The sequence below is a fragment of the Rhamphochromis sp. 'chilingali' genome (genome assembly GCF_963969265.1).
Source record: "Rhamphochromis sp. 'chilingali' genome assembly, chromosome: 12".
Taxonomy (NCBI): domain Eukaryota; kingdom Metazoa; phylum Chordata; class Actinopteri; order Cichliformes; family Cichlidae; genus Rhamphochromis; species Rhamphochromis sp. 'chilingali'.
Genome location: NC_137939.1, coordinates 21,692,321 through 21,705,228, shown reverse-complemented (window position 1 = coordinate 21,705,228; position 12,908 = coordinate 21,692,321). Strand labels below are relative to the sequence as shown.

The window sequence follows — 12,908 nt, the reverse complement described above, 5'->3', positions numbered from 1 at the left end:
TTTTTGCAGCTGAAATCTTAACTTGTCACAGTTTAGATCCGTTAATGATCGCTGCATTGGACTTAGGTGGTATAATTCCACTGAAAGTGCTTATGCTGGCTCTTTACACTGAACTAAGCCATCTTTATCACACCTATGCTTTCCCTACTGAGATTCAAAATAACGTCAAAATGTCTGCCATGAAACAAGTCTGTTCCTTTCATTATGTGTCAGTATGTATTTTCCCTATTCATGAGAGAAGAGGCTTGCCATCCAGCTTTGTCCTGGTATAGCTGCTACTACCGGCAGACAATGGAGCCCTCAAAGCTGTCGCTGGATGGGCCTGTCATAAAAGAATAAGTATTAGACCAGACATATTAAAACATTAAATTTGATATATTCACAGTCAAAGCCTAAAGTCTTAAACACAAAGGCTGGTGGGAAACAACCTAAGTTAGAATATGGTTTGGGATGAAAAGGCCATAGAGCTGCATGTTTCAAATGACACAGTTTCTCAGCCAGAATTCTGGAAGTCTACTGATTAAGAGCATTTTTCAAGAAGGTAAAAGCTTCTTTAGGCTGCTCCCTTATTCACAAGGAGTCACCACAGCAGATGGATGTGAAGTAGTAGCAGTGGGTATTGTCTGTGTATTTGGAGTCTGGAGAGTTTTTTGTTAAAAATCATTTTAGTTGATTTCACGAAAGTCTAGAAAAATAAATATATAACTAAACCAAAAAGCCTGAACACTTTACCAAGGCTTGGCAACTTTGTGGGAGTGTGATCCAGTGATTGTGTTCACATGGGTCACAAATAGGTAGGGTTACCTCTGGACAAGGAATGCATAAAAACAAAAAGGAGCAATCTGACTTCGATGAAAGTTCATAATACTTTCTATGTCTGGTCCTGTTCTTTCACTGTGCCAATGGTGAAGATTGGTAACCATTTCGGCACGTCAGGGAAATTTATGTCATAAAGGCTGATAGAAGTGGACAAGGGTCTTGGCTGCCCTCACAGAGTAACTCCACTCTGTACTCTAGAGGGCTAGGGTTCCAAACTCACCCTAGGCCATGTGTAATCTTCTCAGGAGATTACAACAATCCCCCTCTATCACCAGGGAATGCTCGTGTGCTGTTTGCAGTAATGATGGAGCACAAAGCTCTGTCACCTCCATCTTCCACTGACATCTTTTTTTCTGACACGGCTTTAGGCAGCTTAATTTCAACAGAGCTTCTCTACATTTTTTTTTTTTTTTTTACATCAACATGACATGGTATTGCCTTTCCACTTGAACTAACTGAACACTCTACAATATAATACCTATAGAATCCAAACAAAACACTCATTGATGCTACACAAACCACCTTGTAACTTCCAATGTTATTTTTGTCTTGTGCTACAACACTGACATCTAGTTGTACTGATGGCCATTGGACTAGTTAAAATTCTGTAAGAGAAAGGTTGTGAGCAGAAGAACTGGATGAGTGTAAAGCCCTTTGACACAACTCTGATGACTGGACAACTGGGTCTCTCAAGGGTTTTCAAGGTGTGAAAACCATTTTTTTTAGCAACCATATGTTTTGAGGTTTATGGAGATGAAATAAATTGCAAGGGCAGTCCAGATTTTCAGAGTAATTTTCTTTTCCTAAAGAAACCATACAAAGAGAGCGACATTAAGCAATGCGCCCACTACACAGGGGTGGCTGTAGCCCATAGGAAAACACCCTAAAATCTCTGAGCCACCTCTTTTCTTGGTTTACTACATTATTAAATTGATATTAATAACATTTACACAATATATTAATATAATCTAATACAAGTACAGAACAAATAACATAAGAATAACTAAAAAAAAGAATAACACCAAAACCCCTACAATAAAAAAAAAGTGTGATTCATTCAGGCCCCACATCACAAACTTACAGAGCTTAAAGACTGCTACTAATGTCTTAGTGCCAGATACCACGGGACATTTTCAGGGGTCTTGTGGACTATGCCTCAATTGTTCAGTTATTTTGGCAGCATGAGAGGGATCTAGTGGATATAAGGCCAGAGGTTTTAATGTTATGGCTGATTGGAGAATGTCACAACTGTATGTTGGGAAACATCATCTATAACTGTTGACAAGAGCCCTTTTGGCTATTCCCATGTCAAACAGCTCAGTCATTTGTGATGTCTGCAAATGTAATGTCAAACAAAACCTTGGGCAAATCTCTTTGAAGGATGTTTCTCAGCTGTGTTTCACTGTACACTTACTGCCTTGTGTTCATCAACTTTAGAGAGGCAAAGTAAGCTGTTCTCTACTTCCCCTTTATTCAATTAAGGTTTTCACGCAATGATATTGGGAAAAAGATGAAGTTGGATCACAGTTTCTTTGTTAAATTCATGAAACTAACATTTAAATCCAGGACACTGTATTTTCATATTTTGCACTGGTTTTGCACCTTAAACAGAAATTTAAAGCATGTCATAAAAATTAATCGATGCCAAATGTTGTCTACCTACTAACATCTGCCCTGACTCGTCGCATTCTCTACAGTAACAAATTAGAGATGTACTGTGTATGAGTTCTAGGGTGATTATCATAAATGAAAAATTTATGATATAGGCCTTTTTATTATGCTGTAGGCTGTTTCTTTCCACTCCCCAGTTGTTGCCTATAGCTATGTATCTGCTACCCAGCTGTGAGTAGCAGCTGTCACTGGCTTCAGAAAACACACAATGATGTTGTCTAAAACCTCAGGGTAAAAACATCTATGCATCAGGGGGGCTTTTTTTTTTATATGCATATCATAAAATAAACAAACCCTGAAATGATGGTAGAAGTCAGGAGTCACCAGTTTACATAAATGTTCCTGTGTTCCATCACAATTTGCTATATAAGATGTGAAACATAGAAATATCGTCCACTAAACTTCCTTTTAGCTAAAGGAGAGTGACTTCATTCTGTAGCTTGAACTGGGAAGGCTCTGAGCAACACTCGGTCTTGTTATGTACGCAGTTTAATTTGAGACTATCGCATTTCTTTCCATGACACAGTGCTTCCAAAAAATATTATTATTTTGTCTCTATTATCTCTTTTATAATACAGATGTACATCCAGACTACAACCCTAACCATCTCTATAAGCCTCAGTGCATCGGTCTCTCTGGGTATGCTCTACATGCCCAAAGTCTACGTGGTTCTTTTCCATCCAGAGCAGAACGTACCCAAGCGCAAACGCAGTCTAAAGGCTGTGGTCACTGCAGCCACCATGTCCAACAAGTTCAACCCTAAAGGTGGCCTGAGGCCCAACGGAGAGGCCAAATCTGAACTTTGTGAAAGTCTTGAAACACAAGGTTGGTATCACACAATGACATCCATCCATGCAACAAAGGAAAGACAGGTCAACCAGCATCTGTTAATGCACTCTGTATGCAGAAAATAATGAACTCCTTTTAAGTGAAGATTACATTTTTCTTTAACAGATGACAAAAAGAACGATGGGAATAATTAGAAGTGATAGGGGTTGTGTCACATTAGCTTCTCACTTGCACATAAGTGACGTAGTAGTTAAGTGTTCCCTTCAAAAAAGACTGGAAGTTAATTTTCTCTATTTGAAGGATTATTTTTTAATTTTACTGTATGCAATAGCAAAATAGTTAAATTTTCAAAAACTATATTGATACTGGATTTGCCAGTCAGAAGGTGTGGCAGGGGGCCCATACTATTCTGAAAGGGATAAAAGCAAGGATAACTCAGTGTTGGAGATGAGGATATTTCAATCACCAAGACAAATGGTATGAACAGGCAGTGCCTGTGTGGGGGCAGGAATAAATCCAGTCAAGCACCCCCACATGTTGTGATTACTTAAGGTACTGATTTTTTACTCTGACAAGCTGAACAATATACCATGATATATATCCGGACTAAAAAAAAAGACAACTTACACTTATGTGTATGTTTTCTTCCTATCTTGAAAGGGAATTGTTACAGTATCTTATCCAATTACAGAACCCATTTATAGGTGCTGAGACTTAACCTCTGGTTTAAACTGTGAATCTAACAACTGCTCTTTGTGCTTATGTGTCAGATTGTGTTGAGGGAGGGGAGCCTTGTGAGGGACTTTAGACTCTCAGGTAACCTGATTAGAAAATAACTTTGCTCTTCTGTCATCCGTGAGCACTTTTTCCTGTTAATTTCTGCTAATGTTCACCACAACACCTGTGCCTGCCTACACAATGCAAAAAAGCATCCCTGCTAAAATTCAGCACCCTGAATGACATAAAGCAGTAGTTCCCAAACTACCGTAGCGTACCCTCGGGGGTACGCAAGTGGCTGTAGGGGGTACGCGTGGGTTGGGGTTGGAGTGGGGATCAAAAGTTTTAAAAGCCGAAATTTGCGCTAATGCAGTTTTTTTTGCCTGTCAAATACATGACTATATACCACCCTCTGGTGTTCAGCAAAAAAATAGCTCTGACAAAATACATGGGCGTGATTTGCCCAAATGACTGACACCTAACAGTTGAAGTTGCCTCCAAGCATTCAGTGCAGCGCGAAAATGGACAAGTGGTTAACAAGAAAAAAAGGCCCTACCACAGAGACACCGGCCACAACAACCAATAAGCTCATATCTGAAGATGCATTTTCCAGTGACCGCACAGGTGATTGTTCAACAACAATGTGTTCATCAGATTTGGATGCTAGCAGTGCTAGCAGGGATGTATCTGTGGTTACTAGCCAAGTGGCTAGCATAGCTGGAGCCAGCCATGTGGAAAGTGATGAAGTGTCTGATGCGGAGCGTCAAAGTGGGAGAAAGCATGACAGCACGGACTGTAACACAACCTCATCAAAGAAGCGCAAATATGATGACAATTATATTTCGCTGGGGTTTACGTGTATAAATATTGGTGGATTTCCCCGGCCACAGTGTGTTATTTGTGCAAAAGTATTGTCTCAGAACTCAATGAAACCTTCACTTTTGCGCAGACATTTAGAGACAAATCATCCCCATTTGAAAAATAAACCAAGGGAATATTTTGAGCGACAGCTAAAATCACTTTCAACAAGTAAAACCTGCATTCAGGTGCCAGATCTTATGAATAAAAACAGACTACAAGCATCTTACATGGTCAGTTACAGAGTGGCTAAAAACAACAAACCCCACACTATTGTGGAGGACCTCATTCTCCCTGCTGCTTTAGATATGGTAGGGACAATGTTGGGGGAAAAGGCAAAAAAGACGATACAGTCCATTCCATCATCAAACAATACTGTCTTACGGCGCATCAATGCAATGTCAGAAAATGTTTTACAGCAGCTACTTCTGCGCATACGCCACAGTGAATGTTATGCAATACAGCTAGATGAGTCCACGGATGTGGCTGGCCTAGCGCATCTTCTCGTATATGTGCGCTACATTCATGAAGGAACCATCAAGGAGGACATGCTGTTCTGTAAACCGCTGGAACAAAGGACAACTGCCGCAGATATTTTTCAAAAGCTGGACACATTCATGAACACACATGGACTCGTGTGGGACAGATGTGTTGGCATCTGTACTGATGGCGCACGGGCCATGACTGGGAGACACGGAGGTGTGGTTTCGCGTGTGCAAGCAGTCGCGCCAGATGCCTCCTGGGTACACTGCAGCATCCACCGAGAGGCTCTTGCTGCAAAGGGAATACCTGTCCGTTTGAAACATGTTTTGGACACGAGTGTAAAAATGGTTAACTTTGTGAAAGCCAGGCCGCTGAACTCCCGCTTATTTGCTGCGTTGTGCAATGAGATGGGCAGCGAGCATGAGACATTATTACTCCACACAGAGGTTCGCTGGCTATCTAGAGGGAAAGTGCTGACCCGTTTCTTTGAGTTGAGGGATGAACTTAAAGTTTTCTTCAGTAACCATCCCTTTGAGCTGTCTGAACATTTGCATGATGAAGAGTACCTTACCTGCCTGGCTTATCTGTGTGATATATTTTCTCGTCTGAACGAGCTCAATCTCGGATTACAAGGCGTTTCTGCAACTATATTCAATGTTCAAGATAAAGTTGAGGCCATGATAAAGAAGTTAAACCTTTGGAAGAACTGCTTGGATACAAACAACACTGAAGTCTTTCCTGTGCTGCATGATTTTCTGTGCTCTAATGATCTCACACTATCTAAAAGTGTAAAGCGCGAATGTAACGTGCACCTTGAGGAGCTGGCGGTGCAGTTACGCCGATACTTCCCAGAGACGGACGGCTCAAATGATTGGATACGTCACCCGTTCACCGCCGTGCCTACTTCGTTATCACCGTCTGACCAGGAGAGCCTAATTGAAATCGCCACAGATGGATCTCTAAAAGTTGAACACGCTCAAAAGAACCTGGCGGATTTCTGGATAGGGCTGCGCACTGAACAGCCCGCGCTGGCTAAGCGCGCTGTCAAGACTCTGATGCCTTTCGCCACCACATACTTATGCGAAAAGGGATTTTCTGCTTTAACAAACATGAAAACAAAATACAGAGCAAGACTTTGTGTGGAAAACGATTTAAGACTCAGCCTTTCCCAAATTGAGCCAAACATTGAAGAGCTGTGTGCCTCTGCTCAAGCACATCCATCACATTAAATAAAGTTCTGTTTAATGAAAGTTCATGGCCTTTATGCTCTCGACAAAAAAGTGAATTCTAATAAATCCTTTGATACACTGCTAGTATTAAGTAGTAAAGTTTGTTATTAAAACTCTGTCATTACTAAAAAATATTGATAAATTCATTTGGTGGTAAGAAATAATCGACTGTGCAGTATTTATCTTTATGCATGCGATATTGCAATGTATTTATAGACACTAATTAAGAGTCGTTCGTAGTAGGGGGTATGCGGCTGAGGGTGACATGTCTCAAGGGGTACGTGGCTGGAAAAAGTTTGGGAAGCACTGACATAAAGCATTAATCACACAGTCACAAATCCACCCTGGACCAAGGGATATTAACTTGGATAAACAAGATTGGTGTGTGGTGCTGTAAAAATGGCCAATCAGCATGGTAAAGCCTGTTAATGTGAGAAGATGACAACCCTCTGCCGGAGAGGAGACAAGCGATAGCCATGTGTCCCCTGTAATTTGTTTCCCTGTTGACAAAAGAAGGAATTTGTGGTAATGGGACAACAACAACAATAAGAGTGAACAGGAAAAGACAGATGGGTCTGCCAGCTCCAATTCTTTCTGGACCATCTATTCTTTATCTTGGCCTCGCAGCATATAAATATTCAAATAAGGTTCATTTATCAATGCTTTTCTTGGAAGATATGCTTTGGATGAAATGGCAAGAATACCGCCCCCATTCACCCACCCAGTATGGCCCTGACAAATATACCAGAAGCGTTTACCATTGCACATCTCTCCTCTGCAGCACTTTTGCCCCTACTCTGGCTTTCAGCCGTCTTCTGATTGGATTCATCCCTTCTGACATATTCAATCAGCCAAGGCTGCTGTAGGCAGATTGGCAGATTGGTAGTGTGATTACCACCACAGAGCATGCTCGCTGAGGACAGTTTTACTTTTAAAAATTACACATACACTCACATTTGCACAGACATATGTGTGCAGACAAGCATGACTGCACACATACTCATAGGTACTGTATGTATGACAGTCACATTTGACCAGTGGTTTGGGTTTGTTATGATTGCTGTGGTCTGCCCTCTGGTCATCTGACTTATGTACTTCATTCACAGCTCACAAATTTCCACAAACAATGAAAAGAATAATTAGAACCATTACCAAACGTTGATAGCAAAAGCTATACGGCCGGGACAGATCACATATCGCCTTAATTGTATTTTACATGTAAAACACCACAGTTAAGAATGGTAATACATTGACTGCTGCATGCTTTGCTTGATGCACATAGAAACCACAGGTCGTTGCATGCACTAAAATACTTGCATTTGAATGGTTACTCCCGTATTTTATGCTACTGCTGTGAACTGCTTGGTAGTTTAGTAGTTTGTATTTTGGAATTGCAATTTAATAGTATAATCTAAAAAAATAGAGAGTTTTCCTGATTTTACTATGCTGTAGAACCAGGTACATATGAGTGCAAAACTCAAGTGACTCTGAATAATTTTGCATTGCTGTCAAATCTTATGATACTATGTTTTTAAAATGTCTGCAATATTACCAGACAGACTTATCTCAAGGGAAAACAAGAGGAAAACATGTAAATATGATGCATCTGTATGTATACACAGGCAGGAATTGTTACATTTTTATTTACTGTCAGCGTTGGAAGATGGTTTTATACTGGCACCACAGATGTTTTCGTGACTCCTCAAGGCACCCATGCCAAACTAACAACAAAGCATTGAAGAAAAAAAAAAAAAAAGAGCTGCTGTAGTATTTTAACCCAAATTCTAACAAAGCAGTTTTCCTGCCTAAACCAAGATCAGTATTTGTGGTGAAAAGAAATGATAATACAAATTAATACATTAAATGAATACTGTTACCAAACATAAATAATATACCTGTAAAATGTGAGGATAATTCCATTTCACGTCATATGTACATTATATATTTTTTGGATTTTTAGACTAGATCTAATAATGTCATTTGGAGGTTTAAAGGATTTTAGATGAGGATTCCTTTTACATTTAACAGATATTACTTTTTAATATAAAAGTAATTTTACTAAATATTTTCAAACTATTATTATTTTAATAAAAAAAGAAATCAAAAGATTAACAGTAACTAATCATTTGGATAAATGAGCCCAAACGTTATATACGCCATAAGAAAATGAACAGAACCTCTTCTTTAGAAACCAGCACATCCTCCATAAACAAGGGAACATTTATTACCATCCAAAAAAGAAGAAACGGACAGCTCTTTAGATAAAAACAAGCTGTTCCTCTTTTATCATACTTTTATGATATATATTTATGTTGGTTGCAGCTTTTATTAGATGGGCTGTGATTACAGATGTTGTTGAATTTGTGCATTTTACACATCACTAACAGTTTATTTTGTATCTTAGACGTGAGCATGCGAGACATTAAGATAATTTAACATTAGCATCAAGCTATTAAAATTAGTTTCACTTGTGCTTGTTTACTTGAGTCGTTCATAAGGAGAACTTTACAAAAATCAGAATTCCAACACTATGATTGCCTATTTGAATCTCACCCATTGCATTTTTAACCCTTCTTTCTTCTTCCCTATTACTACAGTGTTGGCCTCAAAGCAGACATACATAAGCTACAGTAACCATGCCATCTAAGACCGAGATGAGCCGTGGAAGAGGAGAAAAGGCCTGCCTGAGGAGAAATCACCTGATTGTGGGGGCATATTGGGGATACACTGGAGAACTTTCAAGCTGCTACATCAGAGGATTGGGGTGGAAAGATGGGAATTTGTCACTCCAAAGGATGTCATATTTTTTTTATGGAATCATGTAAAGGCTTGGATGCAAATTTTATGATAAATTAGTAGCTTGTAGGAGGGAGAGAAGAGATGTAAGGGAGCTTGGGCAGTTAATTTTCCTCTTCCCACCCTGAGCATTGATCAGTGACGTTTCCAGATGCAGGCTGAATGAACCACCTGGAGCCTACAGATTTTTATTTATTTTTTCTGAAGTGTATAGAGCACAAGTTCAGTTCTCTCTGATACTGAATTGTTTGTCTCATTTCAGTAAAAACAGGGGAAAGTATTCTGTTTTTATCAAATGCAGCTGACGAAATGAAGTGGTGTAAAAAAAATGTAGTAGTTATTTTTGGTTACAGGTGTATTTGGAGTTGAAAGCTGCAGTACTCTTCAGACTGTACATGCCTTACGACAGTACACTCAGTATTCCTACATGAACTAAATATATCTGAAACACATGAAAATAAGGCAGTGGGTCTCCCCAGTAGTTTTTTTTTTTTACTGTTTCATAATAATGAGGACACCACCGTTTTGGCAATCCTAGTGTACAGTCCCAGAGCATGCTTATGGGAGCATCACGTGTACTGTGCTGTGTTGTCAACGTCTATGGAATGCAACATTTGTCATCGTGGTCATTCACAGTGGAGATGTCATTTTTGGGGTATCCCTCTGCTGAACGAAAATAAGTCAAACAAACCAAACACAAATTGCCATGCAATAGCTCTATGGTTGACATCACATTCCATAAATGTCAGTCAGGACTTGGACACTTGACTGTAAACATCTGAGATTGAGGGGCTCTTATTTATCATGCACCTATTGAAGCCTTTTGAAAGACTGTCAAAATTTCACTTGTAGCGTTGAAAGTAATTGACAAATTTAGCCTAAAAGAGTTTTGATTAAAATTCAATAAGATTGTAAGACTTGTAATAAAGACTGTATACTCTGTACCTTAATGCAGGGTATTGTGATATAGTAGATTTTTAAAGAAAAAAAAGACAACAACAAGCTGTTGTCATGCCAGACATATTGTTATTAAAGCCTGACAACATATGATAAATGGGACAGAAGAAATGCACTACAAGACTAATCTGTGTGCTTGCAAAAGATTTTTATGGAAAAAAAAATGCATTCCTCTTCTGGGTCTTGGATTTTATGCCTGAAGTGGAAATGATAAAATATATTTTTAAAATAATTTTTTTGATTTAAAACAAGGCTCAAGTAGCTAGCCGGCGTTAATACCAATTTTGAAAAGGTATTGACTTAGTTCAGACAACTGGTCAAAAAGTTCAAACATAATTAGCAATATGATATATTGTTTCAACATATACTGTAACAATTTAAATTAACATTCAATCCATTGTCTGATTTTTATATATATCAATAAAAGATACAGCCATGCTGTACTAAGTAGTAGCAAGTTCACCTTCCACTTGGCAGCTATCTTAATTATTTCTTGCTTCCAGCAAACAATTTGACTTTGTGTTTAACAAGACCCACCTATTTTTCTTTCCACAGAAATTGCTGGAAACCCAAATATAGACAAAAGGCCATAAACATGACACCAGCAGGATACACTTCTTTGTTTGTGTATAAAGGATGTGCAAAAAGAATTGTTTAAATGTTAACCAGCCGGTAGTTTCTCAGGTTTACTTTGAAGTATTTCTGCCCCCTAGTGATCAAGAGTTTCTAAGTACCGCTTTAAATCTCTACAGTGATACATCACTGCTCCATGCCTACTAATTAATTGGTTTTCACAGTACTGAACATAAAAAAAAAAAAAAAAAATCAAAGGTATGAATACTTGCTTGATAAATAAGGGCCACTGCCTTCATTCTGTGCCTCATATCCATTAAACTACTTCTGCTAAATGTTCCATGGTTCTTTCATCATGTTTGTGTTGCCAGTATTACCTTTCAGTTGTTCAGTTTAAACATTATTACGGATGAATTCAGTGTACAATTTAAAATGTGTAAACACCATTACTGTTTCCATTCTCTAAAATATTACTAATAACAGTATTTTCTGGATTTTTTGTCTCATTAAATGTTATCCTCAGTAATGCAAAAATTGTATGTTGCATGTCAAAACCCATAAGAAAGTCGTGTGGTAAAATTGGAGAGAAAGGCATAAAGTCCAGACTACTGCAGAGGATTATAACTTACAAATATTTTGCTTTTTGATCAATGATTCTCTCAGCTCTCAGCTTCAACGAGTCTAAGGTGTTGCGCAAATGTTGTTTTCTCATTTGATAAAGTATTGTTTGTGGGATTGTTTGTGTTTGTGAATATGATCATTTTACTGCTTTTTTGCCACGACCCCCCTCCCCACCTACTTTTATTTTTCTAAAACACTGTCTGTGTTACAAAATAGAATATGTAATTGCTGACTGAAATTAAATGGCAAGTTAATGTATGTTATTAAAATTGATTGATCATGTCTGCTTTATGTACCAAATTATTAAAAAAAAAGAGAAAAAAACAGTTACAGTGCCTGGATATTTATGAACTATCTATAAAAATTAAAAAAAGCTGTGTAGAGCATGTTCATTTTTATACAAGATATTTCTAATAAAAAGATTGTTTTGTTAACACGTTGTTGGTGTGTCTTCTTAGTGAGCATTTCCTTAGCAAAGAAAGCAACATTTAAAATTATTTTTATGAGTATTCTGTTGTCTTGTAGATTAAATGAATGCCTACTTATGGTTCAGTCACAATATAGTAAAAAATAGGACAGAGGTTGTAAATCCAACACTAACAACCTGTGGATAATCACTTTCTAATCACAAGGCAGTTGCACAAACTGTTAATTGACGGAACCTTTCTCCAAGCGATCAAAGTCTGACTACAATAATACATACAGAAAAAAACCCAACAATCATATAACCCCCTATGTGCAAGCACTTTGGCGACAGTGGGAAGGAAAAACTCCCTGAGAACTGAACTGAACTGAGAAAGGCCAAGACTGAAAGCTTGTGAAAAATGTTCAAATAACTACAGGCTGGGGAACTATTGTTCAAGACTACTTTAAACATTAACAGAAAGTCTGAGTCCTTGGAAGCAAAACATAAAGAAGTAAGCAGTGTTTTGAGACTTCTGTAGAGTAGTGTATACCGTAGGCAAGAAGAAAGTATTTTAAAGATATAATTTTAAGTTAATTTTAAGTGTTACCCGTTTGTTTAAGATAAGATAAGATAAGATAGAACTTTATTAATCCCTCGGGTGGGTTCCTCTGGGAAATTCGACTTCCAAAAAAAGCACAGCAACGACCAAAGTTACAGTTACAGAACTGTTATATATATATATATATATATATATATATATATATATATATATATATATATATATATACACACACACACACACACACACACACACACACACACACACACACACACACATATAAATACAGAGACAAATATAAATAAAATATACAAAGGGGATAAATAGAATAAATAGGAATAAAAAATAAAAATACAAGTGAATTGCACATTTCAAGTATTGAGTCTATTGCACTGTTGACTATTTACAAAAAGTATTGCACAAGGTATTG

The 12,908-nt window shown here is 38.0% G+C and overlaps 1 protein-coding gene across 2 annotated transcripts in view; it reads left to right on the top strand.

Annotated features, from left to right (window-relative positions):
• LOC308406775 (metabotropic glutamate receptor 4-like) overlaps positions 1 to 11,947 on the top strand; it is a 219,593-nt gene extending 207,646 nt beyond the window's left edge. Inside the window, exons 11-13 of one of the 2 annotated variants that reach the window (XM_080897993.1) lie at positions 3,069 to 3,315; positions 4,050 to 4,095; positions 9,164 to 11,947. In XM_080897993.1, coding sequence (XP_080754119.1) covers positions 3,069 to 3,315; positions 4,050 to 4,087 — 285 coding nt within the window. In that variant the 3' untranslated portion in view covers positions 4,088 to 4,095; positions 9,164 to 11,947. The remainder of the gene's footprint in view (positions 1 to 3,068; positions 3,316 to 4,049; positions 4,096 to 9,163) is intronic. The other variant, XM_080897992.1, reaches the window with a different exon arrangement.
• The last annotated feature ends 961 nt before the right edge of the window (positions 11,948 to 12,908 follow it).